The 25,409-nt window shown below is 42.8% G+C and overlaps 1 protein-coding gene across 1 annotated transcript; it reads right to left on the minus strand.

Moving 5' to 3' along the window:
- Positions 1-24,355, minus strand: LOC119167997 (uncharacterized). The gene is made up of 5 exons (XM_075885402.1): positions 24,214-24,355; positions 14,855-14,988; positions 14,693-14,781; positions 3,034-3,120; positions 1-215 (listed from the first exon to the last, which is right to left on the minus strand). Exons 1-5 carry the CDS (start codon positions 24,307-24,309, stop codon positions 19-21), a joined length of 603 nt encoding a protein of 200 aa, XP_075741517.1. The 5' UTR covers positions 24,310-24,355; the 3' UTR covers positions 1-18.
- Positions 24,356-25,409: the final 1,054 nt, after the last annotated feature.

Raw genomic sequence — 25,409 nt, forward strand, 5'->3', positions numbered from 1 at the left:
TATAAGACAATATTTCGTTTATTGACGCCTCATTTTGAAAACAGAGCTCATTAATCTTATTTCGGGAACGTCATGGCAGTTTGGGTAATACGTTCGTTGTATTCTTCTGCGTCGAGTGACGTTCTGAAATTGTTCCCAACATTCACTACTATTAAAATGTCCTTTTTTGATATGCGAATTCTTTATTCGAAGGTCGTAGGCCGCTATCAGTTGATCTGAAAAAAAAACACAGCGAGAGAGTCAGCTGAGCGAAATGCGGCTAAGCTGTGCGGGCAATTATCTTTTGCTTTCTGTCGTACGCTTTGTGAAAGTGAAACAGTCAGCCAGAAGAAAGTGCTTATCTCCACAGCGATTTATTTTTCCAGACTGATAATCAGGTCGTAACAAGTAGCGCAACAAGCGGACCACATAATGTTCACTATTATAAAAAAGTCAGCTGTAGGATGCTGGTGGTATCGCCTATTTTTCAATGCTTTCAATGTTTCGGAAAAAAAATTGTGTATTAGGTTTTTTGATGGCTATGTATCGCGATACGATATAAGATACTCAAACAAGAAATCTTGAATACAGAGATACAGGATACTGCCGCAAAAATGTATTCGATCCGATAATTTTTAATTGTATCGTAAGATACCGCAATACATTCGCAAATTTGTTGTTACAGACAAACAGTTTGAGCCGCCACGGTGGTGTAGTGGCTAAGGCACTCGGCTGCTGACCCGCTGGTCGCGGAATCAAACCTCGGCCGTGGCGAGCGCATTTTCGAAGGAGTCCAAAATAGTTTTTGCCCATGTGCTCAGACTTAGGTGCATGCTAAAGAACCCCAAGTGTCTTAATTTACGGAGTCCTCCACTACAGCGTCTCTCATATCCATATGGCGATTTTGAGTCGTTTAACAACAGCCATTATTACTGACCTAATGTATACAGTATCGAACTGTGTTCCACCGCCTGTTTTAACAGCGAAAAATTTTATTAGATCAAAACTCTAGTCACGCGCAGTTGTCCGCCGCCATCGCCGCCGGAGTCCTTAACTGCATCCCGCGAAATTAGAAAAAAAAATACTAGCGCTAATGACACAGTGGGGCTAGAACCCGGGTCTGCTGGGTGCCAGCCCAGTATTCTACCACTAAACCATGCTGGTGCTTGCGATTTGTTGGCAAACTTGCCTTAGGCAAACTCGACAGCGGGAAAGCAATTGCGTTAGTACAACTAATAAAGCGTTTGAAAACAGCGAAAAAAAAAAACCCAGTCGTCGCAGAATGTGAATAGCTTACCGGCTGGGTCTTCCAATGCTCCAAACAATTACAAAATTTTGTTCTTGTTCCGCTATTACCTGTGGCGCATAACCACTTCTGCCATAATTAGTCATCGTCGTGATCCACTGCATGAAAAATTGGCGCAAAATTCCTTTGTGTTTAGAGAATATGGCGCTTTTCAGAAGAATGATGAAAAATAACGTAGCGAATGTCGGCATACTGTCCAAAAAGTTTGTTATTAATGCTGTAGTGTGTATCAATCAAGTGTGCTTGCAGTAGTTACCCAATGAGTGTTTCGAAAAGGCTCTGAAAGGCCGATCTTCTAGTTTTAGCTTTGACTGCGCTGCGCCTTCCACGCAGGCTTGGCGTTTTTTGCTGACGTCGTTAGCGCCAGCGCCTAATTTCCGAGAGAGACCGCACCACCGCCATCCCCGCGCAATAATTTGCGGCGTGCTGCCGTTTGTATTATTTTTACCCAAGCGGGGAATCTGGACATAAAATACATCACGTAACCTTCTTTTCTGCAGTTTTAAAAATTCTGAGAGCCGCATTTGTGGTGTTTCTCGTTTTCGTGTAAGCCTATACTGTGTGCATAGGCACCCTGAAACAGCTTGTGAAGGTACACAGTCGAGCATGTTGTTTTCCTTAGGCATTTCTCGTTGCTTTGGCACTGTTCGGGACACCCGACCAGCGATTCGCGTGACATGATTAAGGCAAATACTCTGAAATTGGCCATATACGAGAGATATCAGTTGGAAATTGTTTTCTATTCTGCTGTGCCATGCATTGGCCACCCGCCAGCCCTGTTATTTCTCGCGTCTCACAGGAATATTATGCGTGATAAACTTGTGATTTTGCTGCGTATTGTGTTTTTGGTGGCCCAAGTGGAAAGGAGAAGAGTATAGCCGAGAAGTTTGTAATAATAGTAAGCTCAACGCTTATCACTCAAAATGCACACATAATTTATGAAGAAGCAAATGTTCATTGATTTGTGGGGTTTAACGTCCCAAAACCACCATATGATTATGAGAGACGCCGTAGTGGAGAAGACGCAAATGTCGAAGAGCCTGCAAGAATTGTAGTAAAGAGGGTGTAGTGCAGTCTGAGAATGAAACCGAAGAAAAAGCCTCCGAATAATTCACCAATGGCCAAATTCTTCACAGCGGAGAGAACGCAGCTCTCCATAACAAAGGTCAGCCTGCTTCCCCAGAATAAAAAAAGGGCCCCCCGCCTAACCAAAACACTTCTTGGGGTCAAGTCAAGAGACGAAAACACTCATTCACGCTCTTTGTGGTCATTTTATGAAAGTATCCAAAACTGAAAGGAAAAAATAAAATACACTGCAGTAGACCTCAGCTATATTTAGTGGTCACAGAGCTCTAAAAATGCAGGTACGTAACACGTTTGCTTTCGAGCAGTCGACTCTAACTACAACGCATATTCATGCATTGCCCTCCTTTCAATTCTTCTATCTAGCTCCAAATTTCTACCTTTTCATTATGATCATAAAATACGGTACGATAATTTTAGCGCGCATGTTTTGTGCTCTCGCGCAGATTTTTTTAATTAATTTATTTATAAGGATATGACAAATGTCAGTAGCATAGCGATACGCTGCTAAAAATACAATATTACAAAAAAACTGCCCAACATAATGATGCAAACGTAAGAGCAAATATTGTAATAGTAAAGATTAAAAGCCATTTTTACACACTAGCCACCCTTAGGCTACAGTGAGAACAGGAGCGAATGTTTATCACAGGAACGATACATACATCCTTTAGAAGTTATGGTCCAGACCACGGCACATGTGTTGTTCTTACTTTGGTATTGCAGTACCTCTCTGGCCTTGTTACGTCCATCTGTGAAAACAAAAAAAAATATTCCGCTGTATATTAAACACGTGACGTGATGTCTTGTTTTCAGCTGAATTACTGTAGTTTATTTTTAATTGTGAATTCATTCAGTAAGTTTTACCGCAAGAACTTTTTGTACGAGAAGTCGAAAGATGACAACGCAAGTTATAATTATCACGATAGATTACTTGAACACCTCACGTACTGCTACTAAATCAGAAATTATAAGAAAGAGTAAGTCATTATTATAAAAACAATAAGTTGATAGAAAAGTAGGTTCACTGGTGTAAGTGCCGTATACAAAATACAAAGAAGTAAAATGATGTGCAACATTTGTTACCACCAGTGTTGCGGAATGGGCAGCTACATTCCATTACAAGTTCATTCTGGGGAATTACAACTTGCCCTGTACCATTGCTTTCAATTCCCTCGAATAAAAAAAAACTTCGTCCATTCCCACTCCGGGAATGCTGGGGTAGCTTAATTGCATTTCTAAAATCACTCAACGTAGGAAAGACATATGTTCATAGCTTCATCAAGCTAAGAATGATTATAACAACATAAATATGATGGCATCAGATGTAGTAGGAACTGTGAACTTACGCAAAACACGATCCATGATCAAGGAATAGTAGCTTGGTGATTAATTTCGCACAGTACGACCACACTACTAGTTCCCATCTATAGGGGCAGTTCTCGCGCTTATTTTAGTACTTGCATGGTAAGCGAAGTCTTAGGAAGAAATACTACTAAACAGTTTGCAACGCAGTATATACTTGTTTCAAGCGCACTTTACTAACTTCGTGGCAACTCTTTACCATATCCAGCATCTAGCAAACTTGAAAGATTAGCTGTTTCTAAACAAGAATGATTTTCGGAGTTTTTAACTTGGTAACTACAAAACCAAATAGGGTGCTAGACCTTTTGTAAACATCACCGTATATCTTGCAATAACCGTGACACCCTTTAGAAAAAATTTAGGCTACCCTAATTTTGTCGATTACGTTGGCATAAATATTTCATGCTATGTATGACACACATACATGCAAATAAAGTGACAGACAATGTTGTGTACAAAATGTCCAGCGTTTTTTCTACAAAATATGACGGCTAATCAGCACACATTGTGCTAATCCAAAATAGGAGCATAAATAGCCTTAAAACGGCCACTACAGTAGGTACCGGCTAAGTCTTAATATTCTCTGTGCGCGTTTGCATGTATGTCCTCGTCTATGATTCGCTCTTGCCTCGTTGTATGTTTCTGTGATGCGTACTGGTCATAATATTTAAATGGAGTAATTAGGGGCCCCTATATCATTTACGTGAACAATGTTCTTCGCTTAGAATCCCATATCTACTTCTGTAATAGAATAATCTTGATGTGGTAGTGTACATGCACATGTAGACACGGGATAAGTAAAAATTTCATAATGTGTTAATATTTATTCGAGTCAGCACTATTCGAACTACTTAGCAGAGTGACAAGTTTTACTAATCTGCGTTTTGCTACCTGCACTTGCGAGGAGGTTAGTGCTTTTAATGCCAAGTAAAAGGTCAGAATTTAGTTAGTTAACATGCAGACCTTTTTTTCCTAGAAGTGCATGTTTGAAAGAATGGTGATATTTCAATATTGTTTAAGCCTAAAACCAGTAATGCAAGAATGACGGCATAGAGAACTGTCGCATAGGAATTCCGGATCGCGCCACCTTGGTTACAAGTAAGCGCCTGCTTTGACAGGCCACTCGAATCAATGCTTCAAATAGTCTACTTTATCTCCCTCTCGACGGTTCACCTCGAGTACAGCTCATCACGCACAGTTCCCACAGTACGCACTTCATCATTTGCGAATGCTTGCTACGGCGACCTACATACCTTCAAGATAGAGTTTCGGGTAAAAGCGCCTTTGTGTGTAGACAGAGGGGTAAGTATTGCAAAAAAAGAATGAACCATCTCTCCAAAGGGAACAATGATGGGATGCGAAGCAGCAGCAGTGCGCACGCTGTTGACGCGGCTGAAACAGGCGTCGACTCGGGTGCTGGAAGAACGGTTTGAAACGAAACACGGTGTAACCTTTACTCGAGTAACCATTTCTTCGTAATGCATGGACGCGGGAGGCGGGCTAGGTTTCGTGTAAGTTTTGTCGCAAATAAACCAAAATAAACGAGGGTTTCTCCTCGATGTGCGGTCGAGCGTTTCAGGCGGTAGAGAGGCTGAAGCGTGAGAGAAGTGTCTTGAGAGCGGCTGGACGAACAACACGACCTAGGTGTGTTGGGAGGAGCCGGTAACTTCTGCAGGTGAGAAAGAGAGTGACGTCGACGAGAAGCTGTGGCTTGACCTGTTTGACCGTTCCAGCAACTGCGGCAGGGGGAACATGGTGTAGCATGTTGGCACGGAGACACAGATGGACAGTGTTACACAGGCTAGTCAAGCAGCTGCTTCACATTTAAAAATTAGGGGTGGTGGATATGTCTAAGACGGCGCGCAAGCTGGTATGCAAGAGCTTGCCGCAAACACAGCCATCGCACCAGTGCCAATAGGCTTCACGACGTAGACAAGCGCTTTTTCGAATATACGGCCAAGTCGACAACGGCGGCAGAAGCGAAAACAAAGTGAAGGATGGGGAGACACCAGGCGGCTGAGGTGGAATTAAGGGACAAAATTACAAGCTGAAAGGTGGCTTTGGCGTCACTGTAGTTCTGAACGATGGATACCACGGCATATAGTCACGGTTACGTGAAAAATAGAGGAGAACTTCCGAGCCACACAGTCGACAAGGAGACAATCATGGTTGGTGTGCTAAGCACTATGCTTGTGAACAACGAAGCATTTTAATGTACTGTTTATTGTTAAATTTGAGGATATGATTTATTAATGTTTGAAGTTTGAAAAAACGCATTTCGACAGAAATGTGCTATACTTTCAAAAAAGGACGTAATTTCATTCCTATTCTATTTCATTGAAAATATGCTTCTTTCCATTGCTGCAAGCTTTCTTGCCATTCCATTTCGATTCCATTCCGGGGTAGCGAAAATGTGAATGGTGCCTTATTCATTCCGGTTCGGAAGTGACAGCTCCGCAACACTGATTACCACAAAGGTAAGCAGCATGAAATAATCATGCCTACTTGGCAAAAGTATGGTTCCTTGCTCCTGATAATTGTAGTAATTCCAGTATTCAAACGCTGAAGAAAGTTTGCTTGCCGTACACTTTTACTAACCTGGCATGAATCATTTTTGTTGTCATTCATATAAACCTACGGCTCTCTATAAGGCTGGAAGTTGACAAATATTTCAACATTATGGCAATGTACCTAAAGCAAGACTCGCTCACAAAACCAAGATAACTGGATAACAAGCTCAAACATCTTTCTAATATTGACATGCTCTGGAACAGGGATATGCTCAAGCCTAATTTCACGTTAACTCATTGTGAAAAGGTGAAACATGCCGTGATAGAATGATAATATTTTGGAAAATAGAAACTCTCATTGCGAGGTTCGCTGGTGCTTCGATCACTTGTCAGTTTTGTCTGGCTAAAACTGACCGAAAAAAATATTTGCGAATATTTTTAATTGCGGTATCATTATACGAGAATTCCTAATCAAAATGTCTACTGAGCATTTGATATGAATGGAATGGCTCAGGGTTCCGTTTCGCGGAGCGACTTATAAATGTGAAGCGGCTCCTTGACTAACATGTGTAACACTGCGTGTTCGTGCCAATGTGCCGCAACCGTGCTTCCCTCATCGCAGGTGTTGGGACAGTGCCAAGTTAGTCGCGTCTGTTCTCGCCTGCCTCGCAGCACTCCACATGTCACCCCTTTCTCGCTTCACCCTCTACCCCACTCGCAATGTTAGAGCGCACAATTTTTTACTTGCGCAAGCTTAGCCTACAGAATCAATACATAATAAACAATATTATGAAGCTTCGTTTCCTCTATAAAGTCGAGGAGGAACTTTTTGTTCGGACTGTAACTCCGTTGCAGCAAGTCATGTGGCCGGGCGTGGAGGCATCCTCGAGTGAGCATTCTTTCGGCTCATATATATGCGCTGGAGAGGACGCCAGCAAGCGAAGCTCCTTCGCCCACCTAAACTTGAGCCGAAGTGATTTGACCGAACAAGGCCGTCGCCGACGTCGCGAAGATTAGCAGAGCCGATCGCCTTCGGGAATGGTGACGTCACACCTGCCACACCAACGAGGCGTAAGTCAGGCAAGCCGAACGCTAGCATCGGCAGCGGAAGACCAACGACTCTGACGAGGCAAGAGTCAAAAATGCAGATCTCGTCCGTGCTTCGCATGCATTCAGGGTTCCCTTTGCGAAGACGTTGTTAATTTTTAGAACAAAACTTCTTACGCAGTGGGTCGTACGTCCCGCTTCACCTAGTAGCCATTTCTCACGGTGATAAAATTTCATTGCATGTCAACATAAACGGTGTTACATCATATCCGCGGAGTTAATGGTGATGATTGGGGTGAAGTGTCCCTCAACCCGTCCGTGCTCCTATATGTCCATCCGTCCATCCGTACATTCATCCGTGGAACGATCCATGTGGCCACCCATGCGTCCGGTCATGCATTCGTCCATCTGGCCACCCACACATGCGTCCATGAGTCTGTCTGTCCGTCCATGCCTTCGACCGTTCGTTTGTCTACCCTTCCGCTCTCCCTTCAATCCTGGGACCACAAGGCTGTCGTATTGAAGAGAAGCCACAAACCATAGTTTTTCTCCAAAAACAACAAAAGTTGATTTTTATACCACACACAGTGTTTATAACGTCTTTAGTTTCATGATCGACTAGGCATATTAACCTCACTGCGAATAGCTTCGCCCCACTCGTCATCATTAATCTCGTGTACATAATGGGATATTGTAGGGGCGAAGCTCTTTACACCGTGAGTCGTATGCCCCGTGTCGTCGTCGTAGTAGTAGTAGCCTTTTCTCGTTTAGTTCTTATAATGTCTGATGGGTTACGGTACCTGTATATGATGAATATATGACGTAAAGATGCGAGACAGTGGTACTCAGAGGGTTCACTAGCTGGACAGACAGATGGCTGGACAGACAGTTGGACGCACGGACGTATGGACAGACAGACAGACAGACAGACAGACAGACAGACAGACAGATGGACCGGCACACGGATGGACGGATAGATGACAGACAGACAGACGAACGGACGGATGGATAGACGGATAGATATGCAGACAACCATCCAGACAGACAGGCTGGTTGTCTATCACAGGTGGATGCACGGACGCATGAGTGAATGGATAGATGGACAGACAGACAGATGCACAGACGGACGCATGAACTGAAGCAAGAACAAACAGATGGGCGGAATAATAGGCCGCCTGATGGACACTTCTCCCACACTTCGTCTTGGCTCTGTGGACATGCTATGATTTTTTACTTATCTGATCAATATTCATCCACACATAAGCTCAAGAAGTTGTTCATTTTCCACGATCGCGTTTTTTATGCCTCCATAATATGTGTACGCAGACGAAATGTACTACAATTCCATAGAACTGAAACTTTTCGTCAAGCTGGCAAATGAGGATAAATACCGTGAGAAAAAAAAGGTTATGACGTGTTACTAACTGCAGTGCAATGGCAGGCATATATATATATATATATATATAAATATATATATATATATATATATATATATATATATATATATATATATATATATATAAATATATATATATAAATATATATATATATATATACGTACATACATGGTATTCAGAGTTGATATTTCGCTTTTGTTGACATTTTGCACTGGTAAGAACATGAAACAAAATTGTACATAAGTTCTGTATCCCCGAGTGCACAAAATAATTATGGCTGTTAGACGCCAAAATCACAAATACTTAAAAATGAACTTTTCAGTAACTGCAGCAAGCATGCATATTTGTACTGTGAACGTAGAGGCGGTCGCATTTCTACAAAGTTTTTCTTGAAGAAGTTCAAGCATGTTTGTGCTTCGAGATATTCTGGCGCAAAGTTTAATTGTGGTTCCGATGATTATGCATACAAGGTGGTGAAAATTCGGAGTGTTTCGCTGCCAGATTTGATGAACTGTCATAACTTATTATATCAGCCGGTAGTAAAAGGATAACTGTTACCGTTTTCGCCAATGTATTCGACTCGTTGTCAGGTTAAACGACGCACTCAGCTGCCGTGGCTTATCAGGGAGATTTTCACGCCAGTGCTGAGTGTCTTCCATACGGCATAATTTAAACCACAGTAGAAGTTTTCCGAGAGAGGTCTAGAAACACAGACATGCTAGAAGAATTTTTTCAAGTATAATGCTTTGAAGCACGTCTCTCTAATTTTGCAATAAGATTATGCCCACTTTCTGCATTCACTGAAAGGCTAATTTTATAATCTTAGCTATTTGAGTTACCAAATGCCATAATTGCTGTGCCACTTTGTGTCTTCTTCGATAGATAGGTTAATTGCAAAGGTGGTTCCCATTTCCTCCCAGGGCTGAATGCAAAGAAAAGCATACATCATAACTTGGAACATCCGGTATATCTTTGATGGCGAATCTCTGAAAAGTGTAGAATGATTTGAGCATGTTGGTGTACACCTTTCCACGACTTAGTTACAGCATATAACCTTACGGGTCATGTTGCCCATCCTCCCCGCAATATTTGCATTGCTTGTCGTAGCAGGGTTTTTTCTTGTCGCAAACTTCATCGATGGTCTTCACATAGTACCCGCATGTGCATCACCATGACGCTGACGCCGCTAGGTCGGCGAGAACAGGGTGACGGTGGCTAGGCAGCTACACGGAGAGATTATGGAGTAGTGTGTCGATGTGTGCTTGGTCTCCACTCCCCCTCTACTTGAGCTACCGTGGGATCAGCAGGCCTGCCTAAGACTTGCTTGCTGCTTTGATAGATATGTGAGGTTCAACGTCCCAAAACACCCATATGATTATGAGTGACACTGTAGGGGAGGGCTTCAGAATGTTAGGCCACCTGGGTTTCTTGAACGTGCACACAAATCTTAGAACACAGACCTACAGCATTTCCATCTACATTGAAAATGCAGCCGCTGCAGCCGGGATTCAATCTGGCGTCCTGCGGGTCAGCAGATGAGTACTTTAGCCACTATACCACCACGGTGGGGCCGCTGGGTGCCCTGATACCGCTCTTAGTACGGAAGGTGTTGCAAAAAGGTCCTATTGTGCTTAATAACCACCACGGAACTACGCGACCAGTGTAAGGAACGAAGTACGTCCATGTGCTAGAAAATAATTTGGTTCAGGAAACGTTATTCGTGCAGACCCGAGTAATCTAAACCTTGGCGATGTGTTTCGGTCACATGATTGAACCAAACATGTAAAAAGCGTCTTCCTAAAAATTTTTGGGGCTTATGTGCTGACTATATAGGACAAAACAGCGCTTGCGTGCCCCACGGACATAACGTTTTCCAGATTGATTGATTGATATGTAGGGTTTAACGTCCCAAAACCACCATATGTGCATGGGAGACGCCGTAGTGTAGAACTTCGGAAATTTAGACCACCTAGGGTTATTTAACCTTTGCTTAAATCTGAGCACACGGGTTTACAACATTTCTGCCTTGTCCGTAATGCAGCTGCCGCCGCCAGGATTGAATCCCGTGACCTGTGGGTCAGCAGCCGAGTACCTTAGCTACTAGACCACCGCGGCGGGGTACGCTTTCCAGAGAAGAAGCTGTAAGAGGATACCCCAAAGTGCTGCAGACGAAGTCGCGGTTGACAACATTGTCAGTAGTTTTGTCAGCTGAATGAAACATGACGACTTTGTTACAAGGACGTCTGTTAAAATAACCCGCAACATCTGCCTTCAAACTCTGAGTGGCCCTGCCTGAACCGAAAGCGAAGTTCATTTACTGAAATATGGGAAAGAAGGTTTAGGCAAGTGCCATAAAATCAGCTGTTGCGCAGTCTGCATAAAGTTGAATTGCACATAAAAGTGTGCACCGTATAGATTATTTTACGAATTGGTTTCAGTGCCGCTATGTTGGGCTGTTAACCATACTTTGTACACTTTTAAGAGCTAAACGCACAGTGGTAGACGCATGCGAATGAAAACGGTTGGACTGGCACATGCGATGTTTGATGGTCGTATAAATTTGCGTTGCCTTATACAAAAAAACAACAAAATTTGGCTTTGAAAGCCTAAAACGGCAGCGCCCACACGTTTTACAAAAAATAGTCTTTGCAGTGTTACCGGTGCCAATGTCTATTTATTTATTGTGAAAGGCATTTATCGGTCTACCAAACTTTTTCTGCAAGTTTTTATGCGGAACATATTTTGTCAACACTACAGCTGCAGTATATTATATTATAATTGCCAGATGCATTTTTTAAGGTGTTAAAGGAGCAAGATGTTCCATCCTGGTGATCGTTCATCCTTTCGAGTAGAAAGAGGAAATAAGCCACTGAAATGAGTTTTTTTTCTAGCGTCTTGTTTCACATTCACCCGATTCACCATCTTTTCTGTCAACAGAAAAGCAGTCTCAACATTGGCTTTATATGCTACGCATGCAGACTACACGCACTCGACAGTCTAGATTGTATACTGAATAAGTACTGTATGCCAATTTATCTGTTCGTGCAACACGTCCTGTGCTAAAGATAGTTTAGCAAGATTGAAAATGCAACTCACTCTATGCGGTGATTACCGAATTTCTTATGTCTGGCATAAGTTTGACAGAATTTACGTATATAAGTACACTGTGTGGATTGACACAAGGTAGTGTTCAAAAACACATAAAAGTGCAAAAGGCAATATTTTAAGCACTAAACTAGTTAGCCTAATCACCCATTAATCATGTGTTAGTAGGCTAGTGTTAATGATAGGGTGATGCATATTTCAAGCACCTATTCACTACTCTACGGCAAATACAGAAATGTGGACCTGGGCTCGAGCAAAACCGAAACTGTGTCACGTGGTGGCCAGCCCGCACACAACTTCTGGTAATAAACAGACGTGGCGAACATTCTCGCGCTGAGCGCTTTATTCAACACTGATCACTAAGTAATATGTAGCGAATACACAAAAAAAGTGTGGATAAATGTGGTTAAATTTTTTTGGGGGAAAAGCAGCTGCGTGAACTATCAGCGTCTTTTCCAAGAGTTGCATATTGCTGCTCTTGAAATACCGTGAGCCGCTTTTGTGTCCATATAATTTTTCGTAAAGTTTGTCGTGACCAGAAGAGAAGTATCAATGAACTCGAGTCCTATGCTTCCTGTAGCTAAGACTGCAAAATAACTTTTTTGACATACTGCCAATTATCACGAAACTTAGCACACGTTATTATTATTCAAGCTTACGCTGGTACACCTTCTTAGTGAAGTAAAATATATGCAAAGTAAGGTAGTGCGACTTGTTACAGTGAGCAACACACAACCTCAAGTAAAGATACTCGCGAAACGAAGTTGATGAGGGTGACCGAAAGAAAATTGCTTTCATGACTCCTGACGGGCCCTACAAATTTAAAGTGCCTCCATTTGGTCTCTGTTCTGCTCCCGCCCCAATTCAACGCAGGATGGGCAATGCATGCACTCTCTAGAATAAAGTGACAGACGTGCCTTCTATGCTTGGAAGATGTAGTTGTGTTTTCAAGCACGCTTGACGAACATCTTTCAAGGCCAAAAGCGTACTCACCGTGATAGGGAAAGCGAACCGTACTATCAAACTCGAAAAGTGCTAATTTGGCTATCACGTACTCAAGTTTTTCTGTCTCTTGGCGAGTCCGGAAAGAGTTTAACTAGATCCGAAAAAGCTGGACGCTATTAGTTGTGTGACAATATTAGTTTTTTAATGAAAAAAAATGTTGACAGGCGAGACAATGCAGCTTTCCAGAAAAAAAAAAAGGTGAGCCTGCCTCTATTTTTTTGTACGCTTTTTATTGTGATACCCAAAATTTTGATACCGTGGACAGCTTTTCTTCATTACCGTCATATTTCGTATAAAGTCCAAATCGATAAGATTACTCTGCGCATTTTACGGCTCACATACAAGTAATCAGCACCGGTAAATAAGAGCTCGCGAGGACTAGAGGAACGCGGCTGAAGCAGACATGAATATGCAAGCCGGGTCCGTCTGACGCAGCGCTCATTTCATAACACATTGGCTAGTGTGAACCATGCTTTTAATTGCTCTTCAACCAGAAAGAAAAATCTCCATCCGTATTTTGATGGGCTACCGTGCATGAATAGAAAGGCAGGGAGGGGGTTGCGGGGTTGAAGCAGCAAACGACTAACTTGGTCTATAAGGGTGGTGTCGGGTACTCTCGCGTGTGCTCCTACTTCCGGCGGACGCTTTTAATGCTCTTCTATGCACCATAATCCGATCGCGTAGTACTGTGGCCACTGATACGAATAAGTGAACAAAAAGTAACTCTTTCTTGAAAGTGGCCACATTTCCACGCCACAGCACCTTCTAGAGTTACGTGAGATAGGATCATAGAAAAGCAGTCTTATTTTTAGAAGATTACGTCATATTGCTGCCGCATTTACTGGTACGCTTTTTCAATGGAAGATACGCTTTTCAAAATGAAAGCGACCATCAATTTCTCTTGAACGGCCCAAACAACCCCCCCCCCCCCCCCCGGCCTTTTATCTCACTGAGCGCCGCTGTCCAATGTATAAACACCGCGCAGTCCATGTGCGACCGCCAGAGGTGGAGACATCGGCGCGTTGCTGCCGGCTAGTTTAGCGAAAGACAGGTCTAGTTAGGAGACGACTGGTGACTAGAGCACTGGTAGCTGTTTCCCTCGACCACTTAACCAGCACACTATAACATAACCCTACTAGACCACATTTGCGCAGGAAAAAACGAGTCCCATACTACTTTTCGGACCGAACTTGTTTTCTCTTTTTCCTCGTGTAAATGACTATTTTACAAATTCGTCACGATTCCAACGTTATATATTAATTTGCACGCTCGAAGCGATGGCGCTTTCTATAACGCCACCGAGCGATTCTGGAATGAATTTATATTCTTATCAGTTGCGTTCATTTCGTGTGTTCAGTTTCGTATTTGTACGACCACAAATAACTGTTTGGTTGCCCCAATGTAAGAATGCCTTTACGCTCTGCATTCGCCCTAAATAAATACAAACACCAACAAAAAATATATGCTAATATATGTCACCAGAATAAAATCAAAGATGCTTGTATTGATACGGTTGAAAAGATAGCAGTAAGCCTGAAGCAGTGTCATTGCTTTTTTTGACTTATGAAACTGGGCTCAGCAAATTTGTTTTGTCTGGCTATATTCTTCATTTTAATAATATGACGCCCGAAGATGTGAGTTGGTGGGTGGAATATTAGATTGTGTATAATATAGCAACCAGTTTTCTATAATCACGTAAGGTGAGGTGAACACGCACAGAGGAAATTGTTGACGTGCTCTAATGAAACGTTCAATACAGGTGTTCAATGTCACTTTGTGTATATTGATACATATTATTGTAGTCTACCCTTAAATTGAACGACCAAACTGTACAGTCAGGGTAATTAGAAAAGAATACAGAAGAAGGCAGTAGTTAAAATGGTGGTTTCACTTACTTCTTGATTGAATTCTCACGGAGTCGTATGGGGTGCTTAGGTTCTGATAAAAATGGCGAAATGTTCCATTATATTCTCTTTTGTAAAACCTAAAGAATATTGAAACGACAAATAAGTATGAGCAGAAAGACCCGCGCAGCGTGATGTTTAAGAGTTACACACCATGAGCGTCTTACATAAGCTCTGTAAAACGTAATGTTGTTTTCACTAATGTCCACTTTTAGGTCGGCCTTGCATAAGATTGCCTCTGAGGATGTGGTAAAAGCAGTCCATATAAGTTCGCTTGTGTTCCAAAACTGTAAAACAAATTAGATACATGCAGTTTACACAAACAATGGTAGTATAGGGGAAGAGGTTTGATGACCTTTGCAGCCACGTATTAGGCACATTTCAATGAAATAAGATATGTGTAAGTCAATTTTACTAATGCTCATGTTCATTATATTGGTGTTATGCAAAAAGCAGCCTCGGTGCGAGTTTAAAGTCCCTCAATTGTTGAAAAAAGCACGAAGAAATCACAGGATACTATAAGCGGCAAATCACACTTGAGCAGCCAGATGCTTATATAGTAGCATCAAGGCAAAAATGAATCATACACTATTGCCTTTTTAAATACGACAATAGTAATTAGGGCGTAATAATTTATGTAAGGCTTCTCTGACACGGCAATGTCACGCAAGGCTTGGTGTGGAAGGAAGTCTGAACTCCCCCGTAGCCTCGGGTACTTGGTGTCGCCACACACCAAACGTCTGCGCACGCAGACGTCCCTAGGGGGGGGGGGGGCGCACATCGCTTTCTTAGATAACTTAAATACCAAACAAGACTAAAGTTTAGAGGCACCGAGAGGTTTGGAGCGATCAGAAATTTCTTTAGAGAAGGTCACTCGAAACACTGTGTCGGCAAGTTAATTGTCGAGCAATGGGGCAATAGAGTTGCCTAGACTAAAAATTTTCCCGTTGTTATTACGTTGGGTGCAGTAACATGTTCTGTGATAATTTCTAGAAGCAATTAATATATCATACATAACTGAGGGACAGTATGAGAGGAGTCGCAAAGTTTCAAAGCCTCAGCTGCATGCTTATCATGAACAAAAAAAGAGTCTGCGATTACTTGACATGATAGGAACTACAAGCCAAATCAAAAAGGAGAAAACACTATGTATTCAAGCAAACACCAGTTCAAGTCTTTCAATAAACCGATTTTCCAGACAGCAGCTTAGCTGCCGTCTTGACCAATTAGTATATGGACACTGCACTTCCGTCAGTCCGCTGAGGCTTGCAGACAATTGGGTTTACTCATGCACTCATGCAAACGAATACCTGCTCAGGTAATCGGTACATATAATTGTGCCCTCCCTGCCCCACTAGTAAACCTGAGAAACTTTCGCGAAACTGGAAATCTCTGGTTAACTGGCCCCGCCGCGGTGGTTTAGTGGCTAAGGTATTCACCTACTGACCCGCAGGTCGCGAGATCGAATCCTGGCTGCGGCGGCTGCATTTCCAAAGAAGGCGAAACGTTTGGGTGCACGTCAAAGAACCCCAGGTAGTCGAAATTTTCGGAGCTCTCCACTACGGCGTCTCTCATAATCATATGGTGCTTTTGGGACGTTCAACCCCCAAATTAATCAACTCGGTAAACTACCGGAGAGCCTCTAAAAACACGTGTTGCCCGATTTAACTATCTTTCTCTAATGCATAGTTGACTTGCTAGGAGTAGTTCATTGCAGCTTCCGTTATTGCCTGCCACAACTTGCTGTCTTTATTTTTCCCGCAGTCGCCACGCCAATGGAGCGAGATAACTGAGCGCGATCCAGATATCACTGAGCGAGTGGCGAGAAGGAGCGGAGGCAAATGCTACGAACCTGTCAACTACCTCACGCGCTGCGCCTGATTTAAAATTCAGAAAATAGAAATGAAAACGAAATATTCGGAAAAGCAATGTTCTTAGCACCGGCATAAAATTTCTTTATTTATAAAAATTAGGGAAAGCAACCAAATTCGAACATCCACGTTACGCTTGTTCGTTCAAAGAGAGCTTAGGATACCCTGCAAACCATTAGGATTGTGCATGTTCCTTGAAACCGAAAGAAGCACTGAGTTTCTGGAGCCTGGTCTTAACGCCATTAAATTATTGGGTTACGTTGGACGTTTTGTGCACTATGTTCGAAACTTCTCAGGCACACGACTTTGCTCAGACCTCTCAGTGTGGTAGTTAGGACATGAATACGGTGCGAAGCGCACGACACCAGCGATAAAAAAAAAACAGCCACAAGAATGTGCATGGCGTAGCCGACGCATATGCGGCATTTGCGGCGATTTTACGAGCGCGTGAGCTATGCCACTGGGTCGAAATTTAAACAGTGCTAGAACTGCTTGGTCAATGCCACGCTATAGTTTTGCCAAAATAAATATCGTGCTATCGTAGGCGTGTTTGTGGGCGTTTGTTCTCTTCGAGGAAGTAGTTGTAGTCTACTTGCACCATGGAAATGTTCATTCCCGTGGGGAAAAAGAGAACATAGGCAGTACTCTCGTGCTGGTCGTTTGGTTTGTGTCAAATATTACAGATAAGTCAACTTCTGTCAAAAATCTATGGAACGAATTTATTGGCAATGCTGGTGCAGGCGGCTGCTGCACAGGATCTATTCGGTGTGCTTGAACAATTCACGGGTTAATGCACATTGTCGTTCGTCACAAAAAGGGCAAAACAGGTCCAACGTTCGTATCTTTCTTGTTGCCCACCCTAACAGCCATGGTTGAAATTTTAAGGTTGGTACAGACGTGTAAGTGTAAAATAGTGGTGTGAAAAACGATGCCTGTACAAGATATTTTCTAAGATGTCATGCAAGGTAGAAACAAGTCTGCTACCCGCCAACGGCTTTGCGTCCCTAACAGAATAACCTGAGCGTCTCCAGAAAGCTCTTGCTTCTTCCAAATGAAGAAAACGACTATGCCAAGCTGGCATGCAGCAAAAGTAAGGGAGTGAATTCTTTAACCTTGCATTGAATTTTCAGTCACGCAGCTCCTGCTCGGTCATGTCCTTTTAGGGCCAAAGCTCACGAATGTCAAGACTTCTGCCTTGCCGGCGTTGTGCACCATAACCATCGCTGACGATAACGTTTACGCTGGTGACAATGAAGAACAAGCACGCTCCAGACCTGCCATTTTTCGTTTTGCCGTTATGGCCCCGCCGCGGTGGTCTAGTGGCTGAGGTACTCGGCTGCTGACCCGCGGGTCGCGGGTTCAAATACCGGCGGTGGCGGCCGCATTTCCGATGGAGGCGGAAATGTTGTAGACCCGTGTACTCAGATTTGGGTGCACGTTAAAGAACTCCAGGTGGTCGAAATTTCCGGCGCCCTCCACTACGGCGTCTCTCATAATCATATGGTTGTTTTGGGACGTTAAACCCCACAAATCTATCTAATCTATCTATCTTTTTGCCATTATGGCTCAACACATGCAAGATACCCACGATACATGAGATGACGATAACACCGATGACGATGAACATGACAAAGACAACGACCACGAACAACGACTGAATTGTGCAGTATAGGACGCCTTCATATGCTCTACAATGCCACTTGTATGACCAACCACCATCAGCGGAACGTCTGCCGACCTAATCTTTGCCAACTTCAGGCAAGATACGATGCCTCAAAGCACTAACAATGAATGAAAAACGAAATTGACTACTCATAACAGCAAACTATCTGTGCCCAATAAACATTATATAAAACTGTAGACCGCTTATCACTCATTTTGGAGCGTGAGTGGTGAATGTATGAACGAACTTGTTGTAACAACTAATGATCCCACTGATTCGTTCACTCATGATCATTCATTTCGTGGGCATGCCAAGCTAATTTATACAATACATTATGGTTTCATTGACATCGAATGACACAACTTTCAAGCGTAGAAACTGTATGATTTTATTGAAAAAAAACGCGTAGGGAAATAACTGCCAACATACGGAGAATCAAATGAACACATACTTGGTGCTGCTGTAGACACTCTTTTTCACGCGCTTAGTAACGATAGTAAAATTCAACCAATCTCATATTTAGGCACCTAGGGGGAGGAAAACATATAGGAATTTCTGAATATGCCTGCACATTCTGATGTGATGTCTAAATTTCAGCATAAAAGGCAATACTGAAACCAAAGCAACATTTTACCGAGAGCTGCTATATTTTGTATATGTTTGTTTATTTTAACCCCCCTACAAATCGTGATAGCTGCATAAAGCCGAAAGAACAAAACTTCAATAAATTTATGTACCATAATTTCTATGCTCAGTCAAGCCGAATGTGTCTCGGTGCTATAGGCACTAGCTCCAAGTTTTCCTCCATTATAATACTATTAACTTGATGGTTGTAGTTTTACTGCGTAATTCTCATTTGCCACTGTCTGAGTTATCACCTCCTATATGTGCGCACGGCGCATTTCTATAAAAAACACTTGTCAACATGAGATGCGACCTTTTCGTAGTTTAGCTTTGCATCATACGATGAGCGAGATAAATAAGATGTGACGATAGAAAAAGTGCCCATGACAATTTAGACGGGGAAAACTGAACTACACACTAACGCCGCTGAAACATTTAAGGAGCCTTAAAACACAAACCTGGGACCCGGAAAACACAAGAGCCAAAAAATAAGGACAAGTAAAAAAAGAATATTCACAAGCACAGAATTTTAAGGCGCTGCCTACGGTTGACAAAAAAAAAAAACGTTGCCTGGTCGGTTATTCATGCCCGAGCAGCAATGAAAGTTTGGAAGCACCTTAGTGTCAAGTTCTCCTTCTGCCTCTATAACCAACACTTTGCAAGAGGTCACTTTTGGCGATACCTTTGCGAGATCGTCTCCACAAGTGTCAGCATCCCCAAACGGTGCATAGTACTGTCGGCCTAGCACCCGATAACCGTGGCTTGTAGTAAATGGTGTAACGCTTTGCAAAAGTGAAACTGCCCTCGAAAGCGATAGTCAAGGCGAACCCGAGCTCTGTGAACTCTTCTTCTTCGCCACTGGTGCGCATATTGGTGCAACCAGCTACGATAAAGTTCACAGATGGAACCACTGCGCTGAAAACGGCGTCATTTCCAGAAATGTCGTCCGCATGTGTGATTATTTTCACCAACAGTTGTGTGCGTTAAAGAACTGAGCACAAGTATCACGACCAGCGTAACGAGTCAGAGTGCGAACTGCGCGCCCTCCAGCTGCTCCAAGAAATGTTATGTTTACGTGGACATGCGAAGGCACGGGTGGAAGCAACGCCAATCACAATGACCTTACTTTCGTAAGAACTTAGGCCTTCAGCGGCGTCTTTGTAATACCAATCTCGAAGACTATGCTTTTGCTCGCAGCATTCGAAAGTACGTCACTTGCGGCTCTCACACGGCTAACTCTGCCGTCAAACGGGCCTAATCTGAGTGAAAAGTTCATGTGAGCCCTCCCTTGCGTGATTAGTCGGCTTACTCTGAGCCCCCTTTGTGACGTGTCTGAGAAAATTGTTGCTCACTTTGAAATCCCCGCCTAGGCTCAGAAAGGTTAGTCAACCGAAATTCGCAGGACATGAGTCAGCAGCGCCAAGAACAAGAATCGCCTTCATTTACGGCTCAAAAGAAATACAACCGGCCTTCCGGGCTGGCACAACGCAGCCCTTGCGTACACAGGAGGACCAAAAACAGACGGAAAGCAAACTTATACGTAACACGACGTAGAATCGAATCACCTTAGCGGACGCCCAAACCCGCGTGGCCTCAGCTCCGTAGCACGCCCGCAAGAAAAACCCATCTCGCCTAGCTCGCCCAGCACCGCATCCGATCACTCACCTCCCACCGAAAAGTCCCCGGGCTCGTCTTACCCCCCTTTTTGTCCGTTCGCCACTTCCGCCCCTGTGGCTTTTTTGATGCTGACGCTCTTCCCGCACATGTGCGTTGCGCATGTGCTCTTGTCGCCCTGCTTCCAGCATGCGTGCGGCAGATAAGGGTACATCAGCCCGACAACTCAAGGGCCAACTCCGGTGATTTTGCGTCGATGCCAAAGGAATGGTGTTTCTATGTTCCTGAGACGCTTTTGTTACAATACCAATAGCTGAAATGCTTAAGAAATTAGAAGATAAACTTTAATAAGCGATAAGGTGCGATACCCAAACGAGAAGCCAACCGGGCACCCTGTCTGCGTACGACGTACTATTTCGTAAGAATCGGGGGCCGTATATCTGTCGCGCTGGCAGGGAGTATAAAAGTGCGATAGCCAGACCAGTGAAGCAGCATCCAAACAGCGGAGAGGAAATGAGAAAGCTTTCCCGTGCTATACCCGTGCCAAAAACACAGTCGTCGCCTTAAGGCCAGCACAGTAAATGCTGTAGTGGCCAAAGTAGATGCCATCGGCTGCGTCACTTTCGTTCACATGCCAAACATGACTGCACACAGACAGTGTTGCCAATAAATCTGGCAAGGAAGGTGAGCAATCTTTAAAGTACACTTGCAAACAATCAGCGGGTCTCTCGAGCCTATATTTGGCATTAATAACAAAAATGTGCAAACGAATGTACCCAGAAAACTTTATTGAGTTCCATCGACTTCGAAAAATCACCGGAATCGGCCTTTGGGACGTCGCAGGGGGTTGCCAATACATTTAAACTAAGGGAGCTGGATCGGTGAAAAACGATGTAAGAAGCGGAAAAACTTTACAGAAAGAAACGTGACCACAGGGTTGCACTGCAGTTTTAGGCTATTCGAAAGATTTTAAAGGTTTTACTTGCGACATCTGCTGCTGCATAGGTTTTACAGCAAATGATATTGTCATATTCGCGAACAGGGTTTATCCATACGCTACGCAGCGGTAGCTTCAGTGGCCTTGAGTCCAAACCGAGAATAATGACGATGATGATGATGATGATGACCTCAGATAGATGGCATTTACCCAAAAAGAGGGATACGCCCAGAACCGGGTGGCAGGATACCTGATTGAAGCTATAACCAATCTGAAAAACTGGTTTGGAGCTAAAACTGCGAATAAACAAAAATGGTTGCTGAGCAAGCGGTCAAAGTACCTCTTCTTTCGAATAAGCATAACTACGAATTACACACTAAGAATATAAAAAAATTAGGATGAACTAGCGTGGTAATAGTTTTGTTGTCTTGATGTAGTCAAACACTGTAGGGCATACATGTGATAGTAACCGTACAAAGTGCCGCCAAGTACTGTAACGCTTACTCCTATTTCTAAATTCTGCAATGGGGCTTATAAAAATATTTTTTGTAATAAAGTAATGACAGAATAAAAATGTGTATTGTTTCAATTCTGTTGTAAAAAATTCACAACGGTGACGCCTTGAGTCGACCTTTAGGTGATAACTTATAGTTGTAGAACTGAACAGCGCAATCTGGTATAAGTAACTTCAAACTGGCGAGATACGCAGCACTGTTCCTTCTAACAATGGCTTAAATGCCCGAGATCTTTATATTTGTCCTATTTGCTGATATTACAGCGCAGAAAAGCATTTCTGAACATTGACGCTGTCACATAGGTCGCATCAGGTAAACCTGAGATGATGGGTTCACTCAGGAATACTGCTGCTAAAGAGTCCATCATTTCGTTCAAATGTAATCAACGGTGGCCTGGTGCACATAGCGAATGCAATTTCTGTATCGTTTCAATATTTAAAGACAAAACGTATTCATTAGCTCTGCATTTGCTGCCGCAGAAAGTCCAGAACACATTGATACTAAATCTGTAATGATCACTGCTGCTGATTCGCTTAACGGTTATTTGCCTAGGGCTAGACCAATAGCCAATAATTCACCAATGAATACACTGGTATAATCTGGGAGTTGAACCGAAAATGACCAGTTAAGAAAAGAAGAGAAGATGCCATCCCCAGCCTTTTCCTTCGACACAGATGCCACCACCTTCTTTTTTCTTAAAATTATAAATGATGCTCCACTCGCTAATTGGAAGTTTGATTCACAAACTTTCGTTGTATAATTTTGCATCTTAATTTTAATTTTTACAGGTCTGGTCGAGCGCCTTCTCCGCTCTGCTTTTACTGCCAAGAGCCTTTTCACACTGATCATTCTTTACAAGTATGCTGATGTTTCATCAGCAACAGGAAAAAAATTCAAAAGTAATAATAATAAGCTATACTACTATTTCTGCAAACATTCTTTCTCTTGGGACTTTCTCTCTGTGCTACAGCAACAAGAACGTCTTTATAGGAGTCTGACTTTTTTAGAGACACGAGAAAATGTTTGTGTTACATTATCCCGAATAGAAGGCAAGTTTTTTTTAAAATTCAGGTATTATTTCTTGTTACAGTTCTGTATCTACTTTAACCTTACCTGACTTTAGGATTGTTCAAAGTCATATGCCCTAGATATCTGTTTCATTCATTTTTCTTAATCAAATTGGATTTTTTTTATCCTCAATATCATGATCGAGGAGTCGAGTTTTTTGACATGAAATTGTTTGTGCCATGGTCCAAAAGGAATTGAAAACTACGCTGAAGCTATTGTCATTGTGGATGTCATGTCGTAAAATGCAGACAAAAAGATTACAAAAAAAGCCGAAAAGAAACATTTACTAAATTAGCTGGATATGGATCAGAGAATGTCTTCTCTGCGAAAGTATATGAAGGAGCGGGGTCTCTTCCCCCAAAGTCCTCAACGCTTTTACGTCTAGCTTTTCACAGTCCGAATGTTTGGTGGGGTGGCATGTTTAATGGCCAATTGCCTATAGTGGGTATGAGCCAAACTTAAGAACAACCAAAAAAGCAAGCACAGATGCATCAGTCGCAATTATGTTGCTTATATTCAAGTGACCGTAGCAATCGCAAGGCACGTTTTCTTCATCTTCCCCTATTTTAACGGCAGACTCACAAAACTGAGGTGCACATACCTAAACTACAATTGCAGCATCTTTCCGCACGCAGACAAAGCACACCGGATGAGTCAATCAGTCTCTTTAATAATGAAAAGCCTAAAACAAGCAATATGTGTAAGGTCAGTCTTTGCAGACGACGGGTCATTCTCATGAATAGAACTGGAAACTGGGCAATGGGTAATAACTCATAGCACGAGGTGAACAACGAGAAAAAGAAAGTTTGAGAAATAGAAAGACACAAGACGAGCGCTGTCTTGTGTCAGAGGTCTTGTTATGTTTTCCTATTTCCCAGTCTTCGTTTTTCGTGCTGTTGACCTCGAAAAATGAATCATTTTCGTTAAGGCGACCAACCTGGTTAGTCACGTGGCCTATGTGATCGGCAATGACATATGGTCCAACATAGTGCACCAACAGTTTTTCACATAATGCACGTTTCCTCACCGCAATTCAAAGCCACGCCAAGTCGCCCTTTTTGTATGTGACGTATTGGAATCGTCCATCGAACCAAATCTTCAAGTGTTCTTGCAAAGCAAGAGTGCGCAAATGAGTGACTGAACAATATTAGGCATACATATCAAAGAATGGTAGACATTTAAATAATGCGCGATTATAATTGAAAATTCTCGCTGCGTACCTGAACGATATCTTCTTCGCTTTGTTTTTCGCCTCGTACCAGCATCATTGTCATCAACAGGAAAAAAACACCGGTAAGATCACGCAGTTGCTTCATTTCGTATTTTCCTTAAAATTTTCACTCTAAAACTAAGCTGTTGTCCCTGTACTTAAAGGCAGCTGAGAGTGCGGCAGAACCATAAAAAGGTTGCCTTTTACGCAAGCTGTCAAAAACTGTACAAGATTGTCAACTCTGCTGGTTGACACATAAAAAAAGGACATGTGGTTTTTTCTTTACAAGGAACTTTTCTGACAGACAGACCCAAACTTTCAAAGGGTGCGATTGTCAAAACTCTGGCTTACAGGCTATGAGAACCTAGGATACTATTGTCGCAGAACATTTATTACCAAGACATAATAAATTACGCACGTCTCAATTCCTGGTCGTTATATATAAAATTATTCATGTGAATAATTTGGCTATATTTCAAGAGCACTACTAGCTGTTTTTTTAAATATAATATCATTTGAAGATCATCTCCGTGAACAACTTAAAACCAGTGTGAGACCACGTTAAAGCTGTACACTCCACATTTCGCTCCAGAAGGGGAATTTCAGTGCTTTTAGGGCCGGGACCCCATATTAGGGCTTGGCTGGTTTTAGCTGCCCACAGGACTTCACCCAAGAGCGTGGGCTGCATTCCCGAGGAGTTGTGCTTCCCGCTGCTTCCTACTAGATTTATAGCATGGGGACCAGTTGGTAATTCGGCGTCGTTTAGGCAGTAAAGATTCTTTGAAGTGGCTCATGTCCCCAGTTGAGACATTGTTTGATTCAGGCATGACTGAGATGTCGACTTAGAAACGAAGCGAAGCTACCTATTTTCCTGGTGATGTTGAAGAGTCCTCGAGTTTTTTGACATGAAATTGTTTGTGCCATGGTCCAAAAGGAATTGAAAACTACGCTGAAGCTATTGTCATTGTGGATGTCATGTCGTAAAATGCAGACGAAAAGATTACAAAAAAAGCCGAAAAAAATTTACTAAATTAGCTGGATATGGATGAGATAATGTCTTCTCTGCGAAGGTATATGAAGGAGCGGGGTCTCTTCCCCCAACGTCCTCAACGCTTTTACGTCTAGCTTTTCACAGTCCTAATGTTTGGTGGGGTGGCATCTTCTGGGAGCAGCAAGTTCCAATACCGAACCTTGGCACTAACGAAC

The sequence above is a fragment of the Rhipicephalus microplus genome, unplaced genomic scaffold (genome assembly GCF_043290135.1).
Source record: "Rhipicephalus microplus isolate Deutch F79 unplaced genomic scaffold, USDA_Rmic scaffold_136, whole genome shotgun sequence".
NCBI lineage: Eukaryota > Metazoa > Arthropoda > Arachnida > Ixodida > Ixodidae > Rhipicephalus > Rhipicephalus microplus.